The following is a 26344-nucleotide window of genomic DNA, read 5'->3' on the forward strand; positions in this document are numbered from 1 at the left end:
GGGAGAAGTCCATAATGATTAATCAGTTCCACCCATGGCCAAGCAATTCTGTAACAGGCCACATTATGTAGCATCTTTATATGGAAATGTCATTGTTTTTAATTTTTGCTCATCTTTTCAGAGTAATAAGGATGGAAATGTCAGTGGTGAAATCCAGATGAAAACTTTATGTTCGAGATATTTAGGTCTGTCCATAATCTGATCTTTGTCCCCAACAGAGGATATCTAATTCTCTGATGGGAAAAGTGCTGAAGCAGATGGTGAAATGATCTCATGAGGATCATGATGAACAGGTGCATCGACCAACCAAATAGGGATTGACTTAGTGGGCAGAATGGCCTTTACTTTGTCCTGAAAATATTCAACGATTCTTGTACCTGTAGAGCAGCTCACATTCATCAGTTTCAGAGTTGAAAAATCACTGAGGAAGGTCTTCACATTTGAGAAAATAGAACATAAATGTGACCACGAATCCATCACTTTTCCTCAGCAATCCTTCGATTTGGTGGCTGGAATGGAATGTCCCTCTTAGTCCCGGGAGCAGGCTTCCAGGTGAGAGAGGGTAGGGTGATTAAAATTGGGTGATATGGTGGGTGATGTGCCTGTTGCCTGGCGCTTGAGTTGGCATTTTGCCAGCAACAAGGGGAGTTTTTGGTTGTCTTGCCCATCCTTGGACAAATTGAGGCTCTTAAGTGGCCATTTAAGGAGCCCCTCCCACCACTTGGTATTTTGCCAGTGACAGGGGCCCCAAAATGCATGGTGAGTGCCTGGTTGCTTGTTTCTGGGGGTGGAGGTGTGGGAGCCCTCCTGTTGGGGAGCTCTGTGTCCAACTGATGGCACCCACCCCCACAGTATCCTCCACTTCCTACTTTTTGCCCTCCCCCTATCCTCCTGATGGCAGCCAGAGAGCATCAACCTCACTGCGGCCTGCTAGACTGGTGCTGATGAAATGCCTTCCCACCCCTCCCCTGCACTCCATTTTGTCATCTGCATCCAGCATTGATCGTAATTGGGGACTGGTTGCGGTTCCAGCAGTGACCACCGTTCCGGGTGGCGCTAATTGGGCTACAGAGTTCCTAGCGCTTTGTTGGCAGGTTTTGGAAGTGGGTCCTTCTCGAGATTTAGGTGGAAGTCTCGGCCTGAGCTGATTAATGGGCCAATGGCCATACAACCAGCTTGGGACCTCCCAGCCAGGGCGTGACAGGCTCGCTACCAGCTTTTCTGTTCAGGCTCATGGGCATTGTCTTTGGTTAAATTCCAACCAGTATCCCTCCACTCCTCTGATGATGGTGGGGGAAATAGATTCAATTTATATAATCTTTCTCATCTCTAACAAATTCCCGAAGCAGTTCATGCGCAGTAAATTATTTTGAGGTGTATTAACTGTTGTGTAAGGAATCATACGTGGCATCTTGGTAATGCAAACATAACTGAGAAGTTAATATTTATTTGGTGGTTGTGTTTGAGGAAGGAATGTTGGCTTCGAGCACAGAAATCTCCCTATTCTTCACACAGTGCCACGGCAGCTATAATATGCACCCAAACCTGCAAAACAGGCTGAATGGGTTGTGGTTTAATGTCCCCTAAAGTGTAATACTCTGGGCAAAGTAGCACTCACTGCCTCAGAATTGACGTGCCCAGCTATGGTTCCAGTCGCTCATTTTAATTTGTGTGAAAATGACATTGTTTTTGCATTTACTACCCATATAGATGCCATAAAAAGCATCACTTCAACAAATTGTTATGCTGGCTATGTTTTTGTCAATGTCAATACACAACTTTAAGATTAAAAAAAAGTGTGCAGTTATCACCTTGTTGTATTTAATGTCTGTCTTGCAGTCTGCTGATAAAGTACGTTTTTAGTGGACAAGGTATAGAATCATAGAATCTCTATGGAAGGAGGCCATTCAGCCCATCGAATCTGCACCGACCACAATCTCACCCAGGCCCTATTCCCATAACCCCACATATTTATCCTGCTAATCCTCCTGACACTAGGGGCAATTTAGCATGGCCACCTAACCCACACATCTTTGGACTGTGGGAGGAAACCAGAGCACCCGGAGGAAACCCACGCAGACACGGGGAGGATGTCTGTGTGGAGTTTGCACAGTGACCCGAGGCCAGAATTGAACGTGGCGCTGTGAGGCAGCAGTGCTAACCACTGTGCTACCTTGAGGAAATCTCCTCACTTCTGTCTTTCTTGATGTCTTTAACGTCTGTCTTGCAGTCTGTTGATAAAGTAGGTTTTTAGTGGACAAGGTATAGAGATGTAGCCAATAGAATTGATTTTTAAGAAGGTATTTTGACAGACATAAAATTAAAAAACGTCTGAAGATTGAGGCTCCTACAGTTAATGGCAGAAGAGTGATCTGTATTTGGGCTGACAGGACAAGTAACATTCGTGTCACACAAGTGCCAAACAATGACCATCAACACGAGAGAATCTAACCGTTGCCCCTTGACATTCAATGGCATTACCATTGCCGAAGCCCCCCCACTATCAAGATCCTGGCGGGGGGGGGGGTTACCATTCACCAGACACTGAACTGAAAAAAAAAAGCAACATTCCTGCTTGATCTCATGGCCATTCTTTGTTTCTGAGACTTCAGTCCTTGTGTACTTTTCCAATCCCAACGTGTTCACAATCCCTTAACCAATATGGACAGGTTCCATGAATCCAACCCTCGTAAACATTACTGCCTCTGAGAGAAGGAAGAAAAATTAGGAGGGAATAACTTAATTCTGAGTGTAGAGTAGATTTGAACCCAGATCAAGTTGTTGCTTGTTTGTAATCATAATATTGTTAATAGCGACTTGGCTTTTTGAGAGTGTTTACATGTTGTGAAAATTTTCAAGTGTTCTTAGTTAGTCTGACTGTCCACCTTCTCATTGGCTCACTGCTTTGCCTGAATATTCCAATGTAGGAAATTGACAAGCCAAGCAACCTATCCCAGTTTGATGGATCTTCATCAATCTCCCCCTCCTTCATCCTCACTCTCTCCAGTGGTATTCATACATTTCAATTCAAAATCCTTCCCTTTCTCTCAAATCTTCAAACTTTCTCATTTTTGGCATGAGTTTGCAAAACTGCAGTGAGAATCCTTGTACAGTTTCATGAGCAAGGGCCCAGTGTCGAAAAACAGAGGTAAAATGGGAACTACGCATTAAGATGCTGGTATCTAATTGTATACATTAGTGATGGATTTTGTAATCTTGCTTGAGGATTGAACACAGGAAGTAAGACAATGCACCATTGTATTGTTAAAGTTGGGTGAGTTGCATGGCATGTACACAGCGAATGGCCTCAGCAAGGAGGGAAAGCTTCAACATGTGATAAAAACACAGGACATAGGAACAGGAGTAGGTCATTCAACCCTTTGAGTCTCTGCCAATCAATAAGGTGATGGATCTTCTGGTTTTATTCTCAGTTCCACCTTGCCTTGACTTCCTTGTTTATCAAGACTCTGCCTTGAATCAATTCAATGATGCAGCCCCTACTACATTCAGGGGAACAGATTCCATATGCTAATGTCTCTGAGAGAAGGAAATCTCCTCACTTCTGTCTTAAATGGTTGTTATTCTTTTATTCTTAACCTGTGTCCTTTGATTCAAGTCCCTGCCAAAATTGAAGCCCTTTGCCCCGTACCTACCCTGTCCCTTAGGATCTTACGTTTTTCAGTGATGGCTTTACTTCATCTGCATTTGCCCAAGTGACTGTTAATTATTTTCCAAAATTATTGTTTCCGAAAGCTTTCCCACCACTGAGGTTAAACTGACTGACCTGTAATTGCTGGACATATCATTAATTAAAGAGATTGCTTTGCACTCCTGTCGCATATTAGACTGTTGCCAGAAAGCATTCTTTCTGGATATATCACAGTTTGGTGTGGCTCCTGCTCTGACCAAGATTGCAAGGAACTACAAAGTGTTGTGAGCGTAGCCCAGTTCATCACGCAAACCAGCCTCCCATCCATTGACTCTGTCTAAACTTCCCGCTGTCTTGGAAAAGCAACCAGTATAATCAAGGACCCCATGCGCCCCGGACATTCTCCCTTCCACCTTCTTCTGTTGGGTAAAAGATACAAAAGTCTGAGATTACGTACCAACTGACTCAAGAACAGCTTCTTCACTGCTGCCATCAGACTTTTGCATGGACCTACCATATATTAAGTTGATCTTTCTCTACATCCTAGCTATGACTGTAATGTGTTCTGCACCCTCTCCTTTCCTTCTCCCCTATGTACTGTATGAACGGTATGCTTTATACAGCGTGCAGGAAGCAATACTTTTTGCTGTATCCCAATACATGTGACAATAATAAATCAAATCAATGTATAAGTGTTGCAGGAGATGGAGTGTTGGGAGTGCTGTTATTTTCTTTGAAAACCATTGACGTTTACATATTTTTTTGTGTTGCAGATTACTCCTCTGCTGTGGTGAAGTTTTCACAGAGCCTGAATGTATTTCAGTTTGAATTTATTGGAGATACGTTGACTGATGATGAGATTAACATCGGTAAGGAACTGAAGCCTTGTTGCGTCTTTTCAATTAACTGCAGGGTATATTGGAGGAAGGGAAGAGGTTGATCCCAATTACAAATGATGTTCCAACAATTTAGAGTTCAGTTGAATGTTTTTCAGCAAAATGCTTTTGGCTGGACAATTGGGATGTCACAGCAGGGCAGAGTTGTTGAGCCTGGCTAACTGGATCAAAAGAGTTTTTTATTCTTTCGTGGGATGTGGGTGTCACTGGCAAGTTCAGCAATTATTTCCCATCCCTAGTTGCCCTTGAACACAGTAGTTTGCTGGGCCATTTCAGAGGGCAGTCATAATAGAATCATAGAATCCCTACAGTGCAGAAGCAGGCCACACAGCTCATCGAACTTGTATGGATTCCCCAGCAGAGCATCTTACCCAGACCCTATCCCTGTAACCCCACATATTTACCCCACTTAACCGCCCCCCCCCCCACCCCAAATCTACACAACTTGGGGCAATTTAGCATGACCAGTCAAGCTAACCTGCACATTTTTGGAGTGTGGGAGGAAACCGGAGCACCCGGAGGAAACCCACTGGGAGAACGTGCAAACGCCACATAGGCACCCAGGCCGGAATTTAACCCAGGTCCTTGGTGTGAGAGCAGCAGTGCTAACCACTGTGCCACCTATAATTTAAGAATTGATCACATTGCTGTGGCTCTGGAGTCGCATGTAGGCCAGACCGGGTAAGGATGGCAGATTTCCTTCCCTAAAGGACATTAGTGAACCTGATGAGTGGGGCAGGGCTGTTGTGTATAGTGCAGGTTGGTGGACACTGGAGTTCTTTGCTGTGCTTCCAGCGTCTCTCCTTCCTCTCAGAACAACAAATGAAGTAATCAAGTCTAATTGAAAAGGAAATGAATTTAGTCTGTTGGTCCTGTCACCTCCTGGATGAAAAGAGGGAAATCAGTAAGTCTGGACCCGGACACTGAGTGGTAACAAGATTGGATTTAAAGAAGAGAACGTTTTTGAAATTGAACATTCATTGATTTTTTTTTCTGAAACCATTGATATGGGGGCGGCACGATAGCACAGTGGTTAGCACTGCTGCTTCACAGCTCCAGGGACCTGGGTTCGATTCCCGGCTTGGGTCACTGTCTGTGTGGAGTTTGCACATTCTCCTTGTGTCTGCGTGGGTTTCCTTCGGGTGCTCCAGTTTCCTCCCACAGTCCAAAGATGTGCGGGTTAGGTTGATTGGCCATGCTAAAATTGCCCCTTAGTGTCCTGAGATGCGTAGGTTGGAGGGATTAGCAGGTAAATATGTAGGGATAAGGGGGTAAGGCCTGGGTGGGATTGTGGTCGGTGCAGATTCGATGGGTCGAATGGCCTCTTTCTGCACTGTAGGGTTTCTATGATCCTATGATATTTTGTGTAAGGGTAAAGAACGCTGTCAGAAACCTGGGTGCTGGTGGCATGACCCATTGCCCCTCAACCATTGCTGGTGAAAAGGAACATTGAGGAAGGAATTAAGTTTGCTTTGTGATTATTAAATCAAGTTAATGGTGTTATTGTACCCATGTTTGTGATCTTCCCACATTCCTCGCTAACCCACTCTTTACCTAGATCTTTCCGTGCACTCCCTTCCATTTTCCTCCCAGAGTCACAACCATTGTTGGGGTGCAGTGTGGTTGGGATGATCCAAATCTCACTAATCTTCCAGCCTTCAGGAGTTCAGTTGAGATCACTCCCGAGTAACATGCACTCAGCCTGTGTTTTCTCAACCGAAAGTCATCTGACCCAGCAATCCAACCAATGCAATATGATCCACCACAATCTTGTTGAATGACAGAGCTGGCTCGAGGGGCCATATTGTCTACTCCTGCTTCTAGTTATGCTGTTATGGTTAGTCATGGATCACATCAAATTTGATCCCATTCCTTTTTTATATCAGCGGTTATTTACTTTCCTGCAAGAGTCTCCAGACAGCTCGAACCCTGTTATAAGTTGTTTCACGGTTCAATTACTTAAAGTTGCTGCATTGCTCCTCATTTTGCTGATTCTATACAGACAAGGGACTAAACCTGAAATCCTAACCATAGAATCCCTATAGTACAGAGGGAGGCCATTCAGCCCTTTGAGTCTGCACTGACAAGTATCCCACCCAGGCCCTATCCCCGTAACCCAATGTATTTAACTTCCTAATCCCCCAGACACTGGCCATGCTAAATTGCCCTTCAATGCACCTAACCAGCACATCTCTGGACTGTGGGGGGAAACCGGAGCACCCGGAGGAAACCCACGCATGACTTATGATTTGTAGAAGCCATGATTCCTGAAGTGCTGCATTTAAAGGTGCTATACTATATGGAGTAGTGGTATTGTCACTGGACTAGTAATCCAGAGATCTAGGGTAATGCTTTGGGGACCTGGGTTCGAATCCCACCACAGCAGATGGGGAAATTTGAATTAAATAAAAACTGGAATTAAATGTCTGATGATGATCAGGAAACTATTGTTGATTGTTGTGAAAACCCATCTGGTTTATTAACATCCTTTAGGGAAGGAAATCTGCCATCCTTACCTGGTCTGGGCTACACGTGCCACCGCAATGTGGTGACTCTTAAATGCCCTCTGAACTCATTTCAAGGACAATTAGAGATGGGCAACAAATGCCTGCCTGGCTAGCGATACCCATGTCTCACTAATGGATAAAAAAAATATAAATGCAAGTTGTTGTGAGATACGTTCATATTTATATTGATGATTTAACAAAGTCTGTAAATGATCCCTATAACCAGTGTTGATTAAATGCAATGAATGGCAGCATTGTTAAGAGCAGGCTCTTGTTAACTTGGATTTTGACTTTTATGCATTTGTTGTCTTTTTTTAAAAAACTGACTGGGGTGTTTCTTTTTCATGGAAGGTGGTTTTTAACAATGAGTTGTGCCTAAGTCTCGGAGCACTGTTCAGAATTTTGATTTGATTACAGATAAATGAAACCAAGTAAAGGATTATCGCCTACATCCCAAAAAAGGATAGAAAACAAGCAGGATTTATCCAAATAGGCTTTGGCAAACAGGGTTTGAATCTTACGACTCCACTGTACCATGTTTAAGTGTTGTAATTATTAAATAGGAGCGTGATTTAATAGAACAAAGAAAATTACAGCACAGGAACAGGCCCTTCAGCCCTCCAAGCCTGCACCGACCATGCTGCCCGACTGAACTAAAGTCCCTCCCCCTTCCGGGGACCATATCCCTCTATTCCCATCCTATTTATGCATTTGTCGCCACACCAGGTTAAAGTCCAACAGGTTTATTTGGTAGCATGAGCTTTCGGAGCACTGCTCCTTCATCAGGTGAGTGAAGAGTTGGGTTCACAAACAGGGCATGTATAGACACAAACTCAATTACAAGATAATGGTTGGAATGCAAGTCTTAACAGGTAATCAAGTCTTTGCAGGTGCAGACAATGTGAATGGAGAGAGGGTTAAGCACAGATTAAAGAGGTGTAAATTGTCTCAAGCCAGGACAGTTAGTGAGATTTTGCAAACCCAGGCAAGTTGTGGAGGTTACAGATAGTGTGACATGAACCCAAGATCCCGGTTGAGGCCGTCCTCATGTATGCGGAACTTGGCTATCAGTTTTTGCTCGGCGATTCTGCGTTGCCGTGTGTCGTGAAGGCCGCCTTGGAGAACGCTTACGCGAAGATCAGAGGCCGAATGCTCTTGACTGCTGAAGTGTTCCTTGTCAGGAAGGGAACACTCCTGCCTGGTGATTGTCGAGTGACAATTGACAATTGGTTGGCCAAATGACCTTCTTTGCCGTAATAACTATGGCGCTATGATTTCACATTGTGATCAAGAACTGCAGCTATTATAAGTGATGTTGGTCTAAGTCTACCAAAATAGATGGAATAAAGTAAATATTTTGGATTTTATTATTGATACTTCAGTCACTCAAATGTTATTTTCTTTGAGGAGAAAGTGGTTATTGATAATTAGTGTAAAAAAGATTTGATATTTGATTTATTATTGTCACATGTATTAGCATACAGTGAAAAGTATTGTTTCCTGTGCACTGTATAGACAAAGCATACCGTTCATAGAGAAGGAAAAGGAAGGATGTAGCACTACAGTCAGAGCTAGGGTGTGGTGAAAGATCAACTTAATATAAGGTAGGCCCATTCAAAGGTCCGATGGCAGCAGGGAAGAAGCTGTTCTTGAGACGGTTGGTACATGACCTCAGACTTTTGTATCTTTTTTCCCAATGGAAGAAGGTGCAAGAGAGCATGTCCGGCGTGCGTGGGGTCCTTGATTATGCTGGCTGCTTTTCCGAGGCAGTGGGAAGTGTAAGGAATCATGAAGGTATAAAGCACAGAATGTGACCACTTGGCCCATTACACATTTGTCAACTCTTTCCTGGAGCCATCCAAAATAAGTTCCACTGTTTTGCTCTCTTCCTGTCGACCTACTCACTCATTAGGTTGCGTGATTAAAGAAGGAATAGCCTTTTCATTGATATCACCCAAGTTCATGGGTAAAGTTTCTAAATGAGACATTTTCTGGCCCTCCCTCCAATTCAACTTCCAAAATTTTCACATGACTGCCTCATTTATATTATTCAACTCTGGCCTGCTATCCTCCATTGCATTGTCTGCTAATGTTTATGGAATTCTGAAATGCCAGTCTGTTTTCTCTTGTATCTATAATTTTCCTGCTTGTACTCCACCTGATCCGCCTGTTTTCTTTGCCTGAAGGGAAAGCAACTAGTCTGCTCTGGTCCTCTTTGGCATAACATGTATTTTCCTCCCCTCTCCAAGCTGTTTTAAACATGTGTTTCTTTGTAATCAGTGGAGACCTTGAGCATTCAATATTTATATTACAAAGTTTTTGCAAGCAACATATTATTCCTGACAGCTGGCCAGCGCTGTTTTCTAACATTGAGCCGTGTTGCAAGATAGTGAAGATGTCCAAAACCATGTGCATCAGCATTCTTGAGAGAGGTTTTGCACCCTCCTTAGATTATTTTGTTTCTGCAGACGATTGTAAATTAATGACATTTGAACAAATAATAACCAACGGCAAGGTCGCACCGTGACTCATTCTCACCACCACGCCTACGCAAAGTATCTGTCAAATGATGGTAGTAACAATTGGCTTGGCGTGGTTTGATGAAGTTGTAATTTTCTCCCTCTGAAGATTGACTGAGCTTGGCTTGGGAAGTAGATTCATAATCTGTTCCCTGTTTGGAGATGGTGGGTGAGTGCCCAAGAAAACAAACGCACACAGTTTAATAAGAAGAACAATGACTTGTATTCACACGGTGCCTTCAACGTCGAAAATAAGTTCCAAAAGCTATCTCGCAGGTGTAAGCAAAAAGTTATGGACACTGAATTGACAAAGTATATATTGTGTGAAGTGACCAAGAGTTGCTGTCTTCTGACCGAAACATTAAACCCAGGTGCACTAAATTAGATGTAAAAGACCCCATGGCATTATTTAAACAAGAACAGGGGAATTATGATAGGTTTTTGAAAATTTATTTGTGGGACATGGGCGTTGCTGGCTGGCCAGCATTTGTTGCCCTTGAGAAGGTGGTGGTGAGCTGCCTTCTTGAATCGCTGCAGTCCATGTGTTATGGGTTGACCCACCATGCCATTAGGGAGGGAATTCCAGGATTTTGACCCGGTGATTGTGAAGGAACGGCGATATATTTCCAAGTCAGGATGGTGAGTGGCCTGATGGGGAACTTGCAGGTGGTGGTGTTTCCCAAATATCTGCTGCCTTTGTCCTTCTAGATGGAAATGGTTGTGGGTTTGGAAGGTGCTGTCTAAGGATCTTTGGTGAATTGCTGTAGTGGATCTTGTAGACAGTACACACTGCTGCTACTGTGCGTCGGTGGTGGAGGGATTGAATGTTTATAGATGTGGTGCCAATCAAGCGGGGCTGCTTTGTCCTGGATGGTGTCAAGATTCTTGAGTAGTGTTGGAGCTGCACCCATCCAGGCAAATGGGGAGTATTTCATCACACACCTGACTTGTGCCTTGTAGATGATGGCTAGGCTTTGGGGAGTCAGAAGGTGAGTTACTCACCGCAGTATTCCTAGCCTCTGACTTTGATTTGATTTATTATTGTCATGTGTATTAGTATACAGTGAAAAGTATTGTTTCTTGCATGCTATACAGACAAAACATACCATTCATAGAGAAGAAAACGAGAGAGTGCAGAATGTCGTGTTACAGTCATAGCTAGGATGTAGAGAAAGATCAACTTAATGCGAGATAAGTCCGTTCAAAAGTCTGACAGTAGCAGGGAAGAAGCTGTTCTTGAGTCGGTTGGTTCGTGACCTCAGACTTTTGTATCTTTCCCGACGGAAGAAGGTGGAAGAGAGAATGTCCGGGGTGCGTGGGGTCCTTAATTATGCTGGCTGCTTTGCCGAGGCAGCGGGAAGTGTAGACAGAGTCAATGGATGGGAGGCTGGTTTGACCTGCTCTCATCGCCACTGTCGTGGTCAAATAACAGACCTAGGGTTTGGGAGCAGTTTAGAAGGAGGGCCAATCGATTTATTAAGAAGGGGAAATAGAGTACGAGAGTAATCTTGAGGGGAATATAAAAACTAACTGTAAAAAGCTTTAATAGATATCTGAAGAACAGATGATTGGTAAAGACAAATGTAGGTCCCTTGCAGTCAGAAAGAGGGGAATTTATAACAAGGAACAAAGAATGGCTGATTAACCAAATATATACTTTGATTCTACCTTCATGAAGGAAGACATACATGAGTTGCCAAATGTTGGGAAACCCAGGGTTTAGTGAGAAGGAGGAACAGAAGAAAATCAATATTAGTTGGAAAATGGTGTTGATGAAATTGATTAGATTGAAGGCTGATAAATCCCCAGGGCCTGATAATCTACATCCCAGAATACTTAAGGAAGTGGCCCTGGAAATGGTGGATGCATTGGTGGTCATCTTCCAAGATTCTATCGACTCTGGGACAGTTCCTCCAGATCGCAGGGTAGCTAACGTAACCCCATTACTTGAGAAGGGAGTTAGAGAGAAAACAGGGAATTATAGACCAGTAAGCCTGACGTCAGAAGTGGCTAAAATTTTAGAATCAATTTAATTGCAGAATGCTTGGAAAACAGTGACAGGATTGGACAGAGTCAGCATTGATTTATGAAAGGGAAATCATGCTTGACAAATGTACTGGAATTCTTCGAGGATGTAACTAATAGAGTTAATGAGGGGGAACCAGTGGATGTGGTTTATTTGCACTTTCAGAAGGCTTTCGTCAAAGTCCCACGTAAGAGATTAGCGTGTAAAATTAAAGCATATGGAATTGGAGGGGTAGTGTATTTAGATTGATAGAAAACTGGCTAGCAGACAGGAAACAAAGAGTAGGAATAAACAGGTATTTTTCCGAATTGCAGGCAGTGACTAGTGGGACACCATGGGGATCAGTGCTAGGATTCCAGCAATTCGCAATATATAATTTAAATTACTAAATGTAATATCTCCCAATTTGCAGACGACACAAAGTTGGGTGGGAGGGTGAGCTGTGAGGAGGATGCAGAGATGCTTTAGAGTAATTTGGACAGGCTGAGTGAATGGGCAAATGCATAACAGATGCAGTATAATGTGGATAAATGTGAGGTTATCCACTTTGGTTTCAAAAACAGGAAGACCGATTACTATCTGGCTATAAATTAGGAGAGGGGAATGTGCATTGAGACCTGAGTGTCCTCGTACACCAGTCGCTGAAGGTAGGCATGCAGGTGCAGCAGGCAGTAAAGAAGGCAAATGATGTGTTAGCTTTCATAACGAGAGGATCCGAGTACAGGAGCAGGGATGTCTTGTTGCAATTATACAGGGCCTTAGTGAGGCCACACTTGGAATATTGTGTGCAATTTTGGTCACCTTATGTGAAGAAGGATGTTCTTATAGAGGGAGTACAGAAAAGGTTTACCAGACTGATTCCTGGGATGGCAGGACTGGTGCATGAGTCAGTTAGGATTATATTTGTTGGAGTTCAGATCCGGCAGTGCATGTTTTTGTCTTCAATGCTTCCTTAATCTGAAATCTGCTGACAACTTCCTTCAGTAAAACTTCCAGTTGTTGTTTTTCGACTCTCTATGCAAGACCAAGAATGAGGAAATGAGACTTTGGAAAGAGTTAGCTTCTGCTTCCAAACTGGTTTATTGATCTCTTCTCATTCCTTCTTCAAGTACGAGATGGTGTGCGGTCTAGCAAGCTGATGTTTGATCTTTCTTGGGTGTAGGTCACTGATTAAATTCTGCTTCAAATTTGAGAAACCACCATAATTTGACCCTTGTCTGCTGGAGTCTTGTCTCTGCAGACTGCAAATATCAGGATCAAATTTCCCATGCAGCAAATATTAGGATCAAGTTTCCCATGCAAAATACTGGGCTCTTTACAGATCTACGGCAAAACACAAGTGTGACCAGTGGCACACCACCATGGTTGAATCAAACACAATGATTGTTGTACTCGAGCAGACTCGATGGGCCAAGTGGCCTAATTCTGCTCCTATGTCTTATGGTCTATGGTCTACCTGCAGCTGGATAAAGAATTCATGACAGGCCCTGAGGCTAGAAGTATCCCTATTGAAAAGGGATGGGTGGTTAAAGAGTTAATGTGACACGACGCACCATCTTCTATTATTCTTTCCTAGGACCTCCAGAGTTGCTGCACTAAATACATGTGCTTCACTTTCTCTCCAAATTTTTTCAGATCCTGGCATTCCATCAGCAAAGTACTACTTTTTGGTTCATCAAGTTTAGCCTCTGTATTGGTGGTGTTCTGAGAAATTTGAGGCAAAGAGAAGCTCGCATACTGCCGTTCATGACCTTGGCACATCACTACACTCTCTTTTCAAAAGATTGCTTCAGTAGGTGTTGTAGTGTAGCCTCCATTATAATGTAAGATATGTGGGGGCCAGTTTACACAGGGCAAGTTCTCATGAACAACAATATGTTAATGGCCCATGGAGTCTGATCTCCAGTGTGTTATACCCGGGGAGGGGGTACCCCAAAGATGTCCTGGGAATTTGACTGGAGGACTTGTGAACTTGCTGCTCTGCACTGTTCCCACCCAGCCCAAGTTGGAAATGCAGCTTCACTTCAGCAAGTAAATAGCAGCAGAATGGTTATCCAGCTGTGATTGGGCCTAACCTTCGATGGAGTGGCAATCTGCTTTTCAGTAAGGTTGGTTGAGTGACTATATATTGGGCAGATCATTAGGATAACTCTCTTGCTCCTCTTTGGAATAATGCCATGGAATTTTCTACATTTTCCAGAGTGGGCTGATGGAGGCCTCAGTTTAACGTCTTATTTGGAAACTGCATCTATGACAGTGCGGCACTCTCTCATTGGTGCATTGGAATGTTGGCCTATATTTTGTGCTCCTGTCCTGGGGTGGGGCTTGAACCCATAATCTTCCCATTTGGGTGAGGGATCTGTCATTGAGCTGAGGCTGACACTCACCTTGACATGTCAAATGTTTAAATTAAGGAACTTTTTTTTTCTTCTGATACCCATTTTCTGAAAACAAAAAGAACGTGTTCAAGCCTTGCAACTTCAAAAAATTATCTCGGAGCATGGGGAGCCTATAGTTCCCCTTTGCTTTCCCCATGACAACACCATGATCAATCAGAGTTGACTTGCCATCCAATTAATGCCCTTTTCTCCTGTAGTATAGATTACTGAGATTGTTTGAAATTTGGCATTCTTGCCTTTGTCCTGATGAGTGCAATATGAAAAACTTCAGCAACCTGTCTCTCTTTTCATCAGATTTTTTTTGACTGAAATGTTGGTTTTGTTCCTTTCTGTAGAGAATGGGGAGGGTGAGCATCTGTATTCCTTTCGTACTCATACGCTGACTTTTACTAATCACTAGAGGTATCACTATGCCATCATTTACCTAGCTCTCTCCAGGAGGGTATTGCAGGCTCCTTCTGCCTCCAACCTAATCAATGCAACTCTGATGTAGGGAACACCATGCCATCAAAATATGTCCTTGATCCATTATAATCAACACAATATTGATGACGAGGCAGCTTTGGGTGCATCTTTGAGATGTTCAATTTGGCTGTTTTCTATCTAGGAAGGGTACAATGTCAGATTTTAAATCTACTCTGTAACCCGAGAGAGCCCTGGGGACCATCAGCTAATCCATTCTCAGACTCCAACGTGTGCATGATGTGATTTGATTTGATCTGGTTTGAGTTATTACTGTCACATGTATTAGTATACACTAAAAAGTATTATTTCGAGTATTGGATCAAATTGAAACTGAGGAGGAAAGGAACAATGCAGATTATCAGAAAGATCAATTGCAGATGCGGGGGAATTGATGAGACGGGCAATGTGAGAATGGTGCAACAAAGCTGGGGGTAAGTGGACAGAGAGTCGTTCTGAGCAAGGAATAGGATATTTGACAGGACCCCTCCGTCCCAGGAACACAGACTTGCACTCACACGAAACGATGATGCGTTGTATAACATTGCTCACAATCATTTACTAGAACAGTGCATGCTGAAGAAGGAACTGCGATTGGTGCACATGCTGCACTCCCATGGGACATCCTGCCCCAAAGATTGAAAGTGCATCAAAACTCTGCCTGACCAGCCACGTGAAGGACCTGTGGCAGAAACTCTCGAACCTGAGTAGATGCCAACCTCGAATCCAGGGACAACCACTGCTGCTGACCCTCCAGACTCACCTCGCCCTCCCTACCCGACCCTCGTCCTCCCTACCTGACCCCCCACTCACTGACCCTCCAGACTCGCTCCCTCCCTAACTGAGGCTCGCCCTCCCTACCTGAGGCTCTCCCTCCCTACCTGACCTCTGATCTTCCAGTCAAAGAATTGTGACAAAGACATTCAAAAATGTTTGCAAGGGAAATTAGTGCCTTGTTCTGTTTTTGGTAATATTGTCAGAGATGCAAAAGTCTATTTAGCTGATTTTAAATGAGTTCTGCCTCCCCTGTCGTGTCCAGTAATACTGGATTTACCCTGATCCAACTTTACATTTAGCAGCAGGGGTTGCTGGAATGCCTGTTTCCCTTCCCTCCCTCCTTCCCTCTCAGGACTGTTCATATCTGCCTGATTTAAATGAAAGAAAACTCCCAAACTGATTGCAATGAAATTCCCATGTTAAATATGTAATTTGAACTCATCTCCACCTTTTATATTTTGGTTTAGAAATTGAGCTGTTGTGATCTCTAATTATTTCCATCACCTTGAGGTCTTTCCTGTGATTGTCAAGCTCCATTTTCTATTACATTAAGTTAATCAAGTGCGATTTTTAAAAAAGAATGAGCGTCTTCAGTAACTGCATTAAAGAAAAGGTGACCACGCTATTGGGGAGCATGCCTAATGAACCATGTTGGCAGACATGAATTAACTCTGTAATGTATTACAGGTATTCCCAATTTCAAGCCCATTCGAACAGCGCGTTTTTGTTTTGGCACAGTTGGTAATCTCGGCACTCTCCCCAATGGTGTTGTCACCCTTTTGGTTTAGCAGTTACTGAGGATGCTCATTCATTTTTTAAAAACATAGTGATGTTCACCATCTCCCTCCCCAACCCACCCACTCACTGACCCTCCAGACTCGCTTCCTCCTTCTCCGACCCTCCCACTCACTGACCATCATGACTTACCATCTCTCCCACTTTCAGTCCCTCTCTCTCCCTTGTTTCCTCCCTTCCTCCTTCCTGTTGCCCCTCCATCAAGCCCTTGCTCAGCGAAGGTCAGGAAGAGGGATTCAGTGAAGGAGGAACAGGAGGTGGGTTGCTGTTCTCGAGAGGTGACGAGCGGGGAGTTGGGGGGAGAGTTGAAAAGGTTCATGGAGGGAGGTGGCGAGTCGGAAGACTCAGAGTGCAAGTGTTGGTGAATGAGGCAGTGAGTGGGGGGGTCTTGGGGAAGGAGGCCGCAAGTGAGGCGGGGTTGGGGAGGGAGGCGGTGAGTGGGGGGGTCGGTGAGAGGAGGATTGGGGAGAGTGGTGGCAAGTAAGAGTAACCCTCTAGCGGGCTGGAGAGGTGTCGAGTGGAGGTAAGTTGAAAGATTTAGTGTTGTACGTTATTAAGTTTAGTTTTTCAGAGATGGTCAGAGAATTATTTTCACCAGTTAGGTTTAAGGGAGCCAATCAATTTTTAACATACCAATTACAAGTCAGGAACATAATCCAACTTTATTACCTGAATTCATATTGGAAAATGATTTTTGTTTAAGATGTTGTGTTTTAGGAATGGTTTAGGAATGCTAAATGAGGGACAGCTGTCCTATTTAAACACCTGCTCTGGACACAGGCACTGACGCTCACTCTTAATTTCCTTGTCTCTTTCAGCGGAATCTTTCAAGGAGTTTGCAGGGTTATTGCAGGAAGTGGAAGATGAAAGGATGATGATGGTAAGTGGTTTATTTCGAGCCGTACCCGCAAAGATGCGGCCTGTTGAAGGTTGTCTAAATTGGCCCATTGATTCCCTTCTCAATGTTCGTGCGACAGTGACTGTTACTGGGATCATTTAAACTGCCAATCAGGGAATACTACTCTGTTACACATTAATGCCCATGGGCAGATTCTGAGGTTAGTTCTTTTTTATTCATTCCTGGGACATGGGCGTCACTGGCTGGCCAGCATTTATTGTCCATCCCTAGTTGTCTGAGGGCAGTTGAGAGTCAACCACATTGCTGTGGCTCTGGAGTCACATGTAAGCCAGACCAGGTAAGAACGGCAGATTTCCTTCCTTAAAGGACGTTAGTGAGCCAGATGGGTTTTTCCGACCATCGACAATGGTTTCATGGCCATCGGTAGATTTTTAATTCCAGATTTTTAAAAAAAATTGAATTCAAATTCCACCATCTGCCGTGGTGAGATTCGAACCTGGGTCTCCAGAACATTAGCTGAGTTTCTGGATTAATAGTCCAGCGATAATATCACTAGGTCATTGCCTCCCCATCAATTCATCAATCAATTTCCGTTGCTGAGAAAGTGTGTTCTGTAGATTGGCAGTAATTTGTAAATAAGAAAGTTTTCTCCAAGCTTAGTGTAAATGGAAAGAAATGATTGGCTTGGTCTATTTACACTATTTCATTAAAAAAAATACATGGCAATCTTCCAGCCCCGCCACTGTCAACAAGGCTTCCCATTGTTTACACTCTTTGTCGCTGGGGAATCCGCAGCAGGGAGTCTCCATTGGCGGGACCAAATGATCCCGCCGGCAGGAAGGGCTGGAAAATCCTGCCCACTTAGCCTGTATGTTGCTGAAGAGAGAGACATGTTGCTGAAGCTCTGCACCTTGTACTCATCAGGACAAATTCAAGAATGCCATATTTCAAACAATCAGAACAATTTATGCTCCAAGAGAAAAGGATGCTGACTGGTTGGCAAGGTGACTCTGGCCAAGGCGTAACCACAGAGAAAACAATGGGGAACCGTGTCTCATGCTTGCAAAACCCAAAAGAAAACGTTTACTATTCAATGCGATTCCACGATTGGGCAGCACTTGCTGAACAATCCTGAGTGCGGCAATAGCTACATTCGCAACCGACTGAAGATAAGCAGTCAAGTCCATAGCGTGGCACATTTATTCTTGCTGGAAGTGACATACATTTCCACAGGAACCAATTATCTGTAAACAAAATGAATATGTTCAAGCCTTGCACCTGTTTTGGACTTACCTGGATACATTGGGGGCATGAGATCCCTGTTGCTGTCTCCATGGCAACATCTCAGCCAACAATCAACATCCTGTTTTCCTGTGGTATGAATTGTTATGATTGTTTGAAATTTGGCATTTGCGCGCTTGTCCTGATGAGTGCAAGATGAAAAGCTTTGACAACATGGCTCTCTCTCTTCAGCAATGTTCAGGTTCTGTGTTACCAAATTTGGTTGGTTGTGAGATCATTGAAATGTACAGGACCAGAATTTGCAGCAATGGGGCTTCGAACAGCATCTGCTGGTCGTCAGAATTCTTGTTAGGTGAGTCACCTGATGAAGGAGCAGTGCTCCAAAAGCTCGTGATACCAGATAAACCTATTGGACTTTAATCTGGTGTTGTGAGACTTCTTACTGAACAGTGGAGCAGACTGAAAAGGCCAAATGTGACACTCCTGTTCCCCACATTTCATGGTGCTGTCTGTCTGTGCTCCACACTTGATTGTTTTTGAAACCTCAGTTTCTAATAAAGTCGATGAATTTTACCGTCCTGCCCGCCACGGGAATCGATGCAGCAGGCAAGGGGCGGACCATGGAAAGGTCCAGTAACCCCGGGTGGGATTTTCTGGTTTTGGGATGAGCGAGGCTGGAAAATCCCACCCGATGTGTGTTTCTATAGTCCCCCTGCGTGGTGCTGGACAGTATCTTGTTTCTCGGGGGAAAAGATCTCCACCAGCCAGATATGGCTTTACGTTCAGCCGACAATTGTTTTGTGTTGTTTCTGCCCTGGGGTAAGGTTGCAGAACCACAGGAAGCGCTGTTGGAATGAACAAGTTTCTTCTTGAGGCCTCTTTCATTAACATATCAACTTGCCGGAGAATTGAGGGTCCATCAGGCAGGCGCTGGGTCAGAAAAATGAGATGAAAGTAGGGCAGGATTTTCTGGCCCTTCCCACTGGCGGGAAGTCTGGTCCGACCCAAGTCAGCAGAGATCTGAATGGCTCGCCACGTCCGCTGCGGGGGGGGGGGGGGGGGGGGGGTGGGGGGCAAGCCAACGGGGGCAGGTCTGTAAAATCCCGGCGTAAGTCTTCACTGTTCATGATAGAGAAGAATGAATGCAGGTAATGTGAAATAAACAAGGAAGCTACAACTAGCGACAACTACAAGCTGCCAGAGGCAGTAGTAGAGGCGGGTACAATTTTTGTCTTTTAAAAAGCGTTTAGATAGTTGGGTAAGGTGGGTATAGAGGGATATGGACCAAATGCAGGCAACTGGGACTAGCTTGGGGGTTTAAAAAAAGGGGCGGCATGGACAAATTGTAGTTCAAACACATTAACTTGTGCTAACTTTCCTTTCACAAAATGTAATTTTCCCCCGAGCATTATTCCCCTTTTCTGATCTCAAAGATTTAGCCGGTTTTTCTCAATCCTGATGTGTTGATTTTTTTTTAATATCCTCTTCCAAGCAGAGATTGGATCAATAAGTTGGGATGGCCATTTGTCTCTTTCAGTTTATCCTGACCTTGAGGCTAGGACTCAGATTGTGAACTCTGAATTAATTTACCACTTGCCTTTGTTACAGATTCAAAATTCCAGCAACATGCTAATTAAGCCCTTGGAGACTTTTAAGAAAGACCATATCGGAGTTGCTAAGGTAAGCGTCTCAAAATGTTTTGTTCGAAAAGGAGCAAGAGTAGGCCTTTCGGCCCATCGGGCCTACTCCACCATTCAATGTGATCATGGCTGATCCTCAATCTCGAACCCATTCTCTCCCCATACTCCTTGGTGCCTTTAGTGATTCAAAATCTACCTATCTCTTCCTTAAATATCCCGTCGTAAATATTGCTGTCTGCACAACTTTCCAATGCACTAAACGTTTTGTCTTCTCCCTCCCTTTCCTTTGCAACTTCACTGGCTTGAGTAAGTTGCTCTGTTCGGTTGCCGCTGCTATTGTCATTAAATGGGTTGGCAGCTACCCTGTAGCTCATAGCCAGGTGAGGTGGTGTGGGCCAGTAATGGCGTTGTTCCATTTGGAGATCTGAAGTCCTGGATCAGTGCACATGTGAATTCCAAGTGGCTTTTGTATGTTGGGATGATTTTGCAAGTAACTCTTTTGTTTCATGTGTGGTGTGTGGAATACAGCTGGAATACTGTGTGCAGTATTGGTCCCCTTATATGAGGAAGGATATATTGGCATTGGAGGGAGTGCAGAGAAGGTTCACCAGGTTGATACCGGAGATGAGGGGTTTGGATTATGAGGAGAGGCTGAGGAGATTGGGTTTGTACTCGTTGGAGTTTAGAAGGATGAGGGGGGATCTTATGGAGACTTATAAGATAATGCGGGGGCTGGATAGGGTGGAGGCGGAGAGATTCTTTCCACTTAGTAAGGAAGTTAAAACTAGAGGACACAGCCTCAAAATAAAGGGGGGTCGGTTTAAGACAGAGTTGAGGAGGAACTTCTTCTCCCAGAGGGTGGTGAATCTCTGGAATTCTCTGCCCACTGAGGTGGTGGAGGCTACCTCGCTGAATATGTTTATAGCTGAAGAAATAGTGGAGGCGTTAGTTATGATCTTTCAAAAGTCACTGGAGTCAGGGAAAGTCCCAGAGGATTGGAAAATCGCTGTTGTAACCCCACTGTTCAAGAAGGGAACAAGAAAAAAGATGGAAAATTATAGGCCAATTAGCCTAACCTCAGTTGTTGGCAAAATTCTAGAATCCATCGTTAAGGATGAGATTTCTAAATTCTTGGAAGTGCAGGGTCGGATTAAGACAAGTCAGCATGGATTTAGTAAGGGGAGGTCGTGCCTGACAAACCTGTTAGAGTTCTTTGAAGAGATAACAAATAGGTTAGACCAAGGAGAGCCAATGGATGTTATCTATCTTGACTTCCAAAAGGCCTTTGACAAGGTGCCTCACGGGAGACTGCTGAGTAAAATAAGGGCCCATGGTATTCGAGGCAAGGTACTAACATGGATTGACGATTGGCTGTCAGACAGAAGGCAGAGAGTTGGGATAAAAGGTTCTTTCTCAGAATGGCAACCGGTGACAAGTGGTGTCCCGCAGGGTTCAGTGTTGGGGCCACAGCTGTTCTCTTTATATATTAACGATCTAGATGACGGGACTGGGAGCATTCTGGCCAAGTTTGCCGATGATACAAAGATAGGTGGAGGGGCAGGTAGTATTGAGGAGGTGGGGAGGCTGCAGAAAGATTTAGACAGTTTAGGAGAGTGGTCCAAGAAGTGGCTGATGAAATTCAACGTGGGCAAGTGCGAGGTCGTACACTTTGGAAAAAAGAATAGAGGCATGGACTATTTTCTAAACGGTGACAAAATTCATAATGCTAAAGTGCAAAGGGACTTGGGAGTCCTAGTCCAGGATTCTCTAAAGGTAAACTTGCAGGTTGAGTCCGTAATTAGGAAAGCAAATGTAATGTTGTCATTTATCTCAAGAGGCTTGGAATACAAAAGCAGGGATGTACTTCTGAGGCTTTATAAAGCACTGGTTAGGCCCCATTTGGAGTACTGTGAGCAATTTTGGGCCCCACACCTCAGGAAGGACATACTGGCACTGGAGCGGGTCCAGCGGAGATTCACACGGATGATCCCAGGAATGGTAGGCCTGACATACGATGAACGTCTGAGGATCGTGGGATTATATTCATTGGAGTTTAGGAGGTTGAGGGGAGATCTGATAGAAACTTACAAGATAATGAACGGCTTAGATAGGATGGACGTAGGGAAGTTGTTTCCATTAACAGGGGAGACTAGGACGCGGGGGCACAGCCTTAGAATAAAAGGGAGTCACTTTAGAACAGAGATGAGGAGAAATTTCTTCAGCCAGAGAGTGGTGGGTCTGTGGAATTCATTGCCACAGAGGGCTGTGGAGGCCGAGACGTTGAGCGTCTTCAAGACAGAAATTGATAAATTCTTGATTTCTCGAGGAATTAAGGGCTATGGGGAGAGAGCGGGTAAATGGAGTTGAAATCAACCATGATTGAATGGTGGAGTGGACTCGATGGGCCGAATGGCCTTACTTCCGCTCCTATGTCTTATGGTCTTATGGTCTTATGGATGGATTCCTGAGCGGTAAGGGAATTAAGGGTTATGGGGATCAGGCGGGTAAGTGGTACTGATCCACGTCAGATCAGCCATGATCTTATTGAATGGCGGGGCAGGCTCGAGGGGCTAGATGGCCTACTCCTGCTCCTATTTCTTATGTTCTTATGTGTGTGTGCAATGTTGAGGGTTCACTGCCCTTCACCACCACCACAGCAACTAATCTTCCATTATGCTCCTAAAAGACAAGGGATGGAGACATCCTATTGATTGAAATGGCTAAGAGCGGTAAAGAGTTTCCTGTTGTAACACTGACCACAAGAAGGGTCAATTTTGATCCTTGCCCATATATAATCATAGAATCTCTACAATAGAGAAGGAGACCATTCGGCCCGTCGAGTCTGTACTGACCATAATCCCACCCAAACCCTATCCCCGTAACCCCACACGTTTACCCTGCTAATCCCCTGGCACTAACGGGCAATTTAGCACGGCCAATCAACCTAACCTGCACATCTTTGGACTGTGGAGGAAACCGGAATACCCGGAGGAAACCCAGGCAGACACGGGGAGAACGTGCAAACTCCACCCAGACAGTCACCTGAAGCTGGGAATCGAACCCAAATCCCTGGCGCTGTGCGGCAGCAGTGCTAATTACTGTGCCACCGTGCCATTCTTCTGTCAGTGTTCAAGCCATGTAATTGGATAGTTTTTGGGTAATATATTTTATTAATATATTGTTTATCTATTCAAATACAACATACTGTTTTATTGAAGGCTGTTTGTTCAAAAGAACTAGCGCACATATGGATGAAACCCAAGGCTCTGGGCTTAGTTGGAGGGATGAACTCCTAACGACCATGTTCTCAGCAGGACTGGTGTTTTTTTGCGGAGGTGGAGAAGAATCAGTACGAGTGTTCTTTGGACTGCTTGAAGTTAATGGTGCAGATGATTTCGATTCTCTTGAGTCCTGTTTCAGGGTCTCCATTATGCACATTTCTGGCAAGAATCCATCCCATCATGGCAGATCATACAAACAGTGCAGCTGAATTCTCTCTCGCTGTGTGTAGACTGTCTAATGATTGCAAATGCCTGTGATGGACCTAAATTCAATGTTGAGTCGGCGCTGCCACCTTCTCTCCTGCTCTTGCTTGAAACCTGGTTTGTTTTTCCTAACTCTGTCCAAGGAGCCGGCATAATTCGAGTGCAATTGCTTCCCAATCACTCAACCAAAAAACAGCTTCAAATCTGAAATAGGAAGACCAATCTACCTGCTGCAGCCTGCTTTTAATACACAAATAATTCAGACACGATTCAGCGATTAGAGAGGTAATGGCTCTTATCCTATCAGACCTCGTGACTGGTAACTTTTGCTAAATGTTCAAATTTTCTGTTGTTACTTTGTATTTGTTTTGGTATTAAGTTTCAAATATTTTGAGAAATGTAATTTTATTGAACTGCCTTTTTTAATTATTTGAAGTAAGTTCAGGGTGTGACCACTTGAATTGGTTGTGAACCAAAATGTTGGGTGTTACCCTGAGAGGGTAGGCCTTAGCAGATTCTGCTGAATTGTTCTCGACACTCCGTCATGCCATCTGGGAGGACAGATGGTTAAATTAGCTGTTACAATGGTGCCTAGGGCTATTGCTTCATCGATGAATCACAAATACTGACTCCCCTTTACTTTCCAGCCTGTTTTGAGGGCACCAGGATGGTTCTGAGGGTCTTGGCCACTTTTGGGTCTGATTAAAAAATCTACCCCGTTTTGATGCTCGAGTCTGTGCATTGTGCGTCACTGGGCTATTTGACACATTTGAGCCCATTCCTATGGTCATCTGGTTCATGCATATAATCATTTTCCAGCACGGATAAGTGGACAATGAGCAGGAGCAAAAGCCTCTGGCAGGAGTCCATCATCCCCCATCAGCCGTCCCGCCCTCCTTGGCCCAGTAATTCTGAAGCCAATTATCAGCATTTTCTTGGCTAAGATCAAGCCCGGGATCAGGTGCACTGCCTTTTCTTGTCAGCTTGGATCTTGTATGTCTCTCTTGCTGGGACAATGATTCCATGATTTGGATTCAATTTGAATTAGTTCTTGGAGTAAGCGAGGAGATGGATTAAGGTCTTGCCCAGTCCACTCTGCGTCATGGTGGCACAGTGGCTAGCACTGCTGCTTCACAGGGAGAAGTCCAACAACACCAGGTTAAAGTCCAACAGGTTTATTTGGTAGCAAAAGCCACCAAATAAACCTGTTGGACTTTAACCTGGTGTGGTTAGACTTCTTACTGTGTTTACTCCAGTCCAATGCCGGCATCTCCACATCATGCTTCACAGGGACACAGGTTCGATTCCCGGCTTGGGTCATTGTGTGGAGTTTGCACGTTCTCCCCGTGTCTGCGTGGGTTTCCTCCGGATGCTCCTGCTTTCTCCCACATTCTGAAAGGCGGCTGGTTCGGTGTGTTGACCCAAACAGGCACCGGACTGTGGCGACTAGGGGAATTTCACAGTAACCTCATTGCAATGTCAGTGTAAGCCTTACTTGTGACTAATAAACTTTATTTTACTTTAGCATTGGCTTTGTAACTTTAAATATGGAGTAAAATGGGTGGTACGGTGGCACAGTGGTTAGCGCCACTGCCCCTCAGTCCTGGGGTCCCGGGGTTCGATTTCAGCCTTGGCTGAGTGTCTGTGTGGAGTCTCCCTGTGTCTGCGTGAGTTTCCTCCGGGTGCTCCGGTTTCCTTCAACAGTCCAAAGGTGTGCAGGTTAGGTTGATTGGCCATGCTAAATTGCCCATGCTAAATTGCCCCCGAGTGTCAGGGGGATTAGCAGGGTAAATGCGTGAGGCTACGGGGATAGAGCCTGGGTGGGATTGTTGTCAGTGCAGGCTCAATGGGCTGAATGGCCTCCTTCAGCACGAGGTTTCTGCCTCCTAGAACTCCGGTCTGCATTCTTGGGTAATTTAGTATGTGACCTTTGGGCTGTGTGGCTCAGTGCTACACTCAATACTGGTTATGTACGAGGCCATTGGAGGGGGGGGGGAGGGAGTAATCTCCTAGCTCCGTTTTAAGTCCTAAATCTATTTCGTTTGTAAATTTTAGTTCCATTGCTTTTAAATATCACAGGAATGTCTGGATGAGCGGAAAATCCAAGGTCCGTTTATCTCAGCCTGGCCTACAGCCCTGTTGTTTGCACAATGCAGCCAACATACTGACTAATCAGACTGTCTCAGTCAGTCTACACCAGACCCAGATATAACATAACCTGTTTCCCCCAGCAGTGCTGCATCTCCCAAATCTCCTATCTCAACTTTAAAACATACATTTCCTCAAAATATTTTCTGGCAAATCTGTGTCATTTACATTTGAGGGGATCAATATCATCTGCCTTCATTCTCCCCCTACAGAGAGCGTGTTCCATAAATCATAGAATCATACATACATAAGTAGACCAATCAACTCTTGTGCCAATTCATTAAAAACAATTAGGCCCTAAGGCCCTGCAAAGATTTCCTTTTCCAGTATATAGAACATAGAAACCCTACAGTGCAGAAGGAGGCCATTCGGCCCATCGAGTCTGCACCGACAACAATCCCACCCCAGGCTCTATCCCCACAACCCCACACATTTACCCCACTAATCCCTCCAACCTACACATCCCAGGGCACTGTGGACAATTTAGCATGGCCACTCCACCTAACCAGCACATCTTTCAGACTGTGGGAGGAAACCGGAGAACCCCGAGGAAACCCACGCAGACACGGGAAGAATGTGCAAACTCCACACAGACAGTGACCCAAGCCGGGAACTGAACCCGGGTCCCTGGAGCTGTGAGGCAGCAGTGCTTGCCACTGTGCCGCCCAAATCTATCCAATTCCTACTTTTGAATTAGTTTCCACCACAACATTCAGGCAATGAACTCTACGCCATCATAATTCACTGCCCCAGCCTAGTTTTAAAAATATATAATTCTCTTCTCTTGAAGAATGCCATGGCATGACATCATCCTCTCCTCCTCCCTGCAACCTCAACAATGGCCGCCTCTAATGGTGGCATTGCCAAGCTTCTGCCTGTCTAATTGGCTACAGTACTCACTTTGACAATGGTCTTAGGGCGGCCAATTAATTGGTAAAAT

At 44.5% G+C, this 26344-nt stretch overlaps 1 protein-coding gene across 1 annotated transcript in view; it reads left to right on the forward strand.

Annotated features, from left to right (window-relative positions):
- ophn1 (oligophrenin 1) overlaps positions 1–26344 on the forward strand; it is a 198813-nt gene that overhangs the window by 57678 nt on the left and 114791 nt on the right. Inside the window, exons 2-4 of the mRNA XM_078211848.1 lie at positions 4423–4518; positions 16849–16910; positions 19740–19811. Of these exons, the coding sequence (XP_078067974.1) occupies positions 4423–4518; positions 16849–16910; positions 19740–19811 (230 nt within the window). The remainder of the gene's footprint in view (positions 1–4422; positions 4519–16848; positions 16911–19739; positions 19812–26344) is intronic.

Source organism: Mustelus asterias, chromosome 4 (assembly GCF_964213995.1).
Source record: "Mustelus asterias chromosome 4, sMusAst1.hap1.1, whole genome shotgun sequence".
Lineage (NCBI taxonomy): Eukaryota > Metazoa > Chordata > Chondrichthyes > Carcharhiniformes > Triakidae > Mustelus > Mustelus asterias.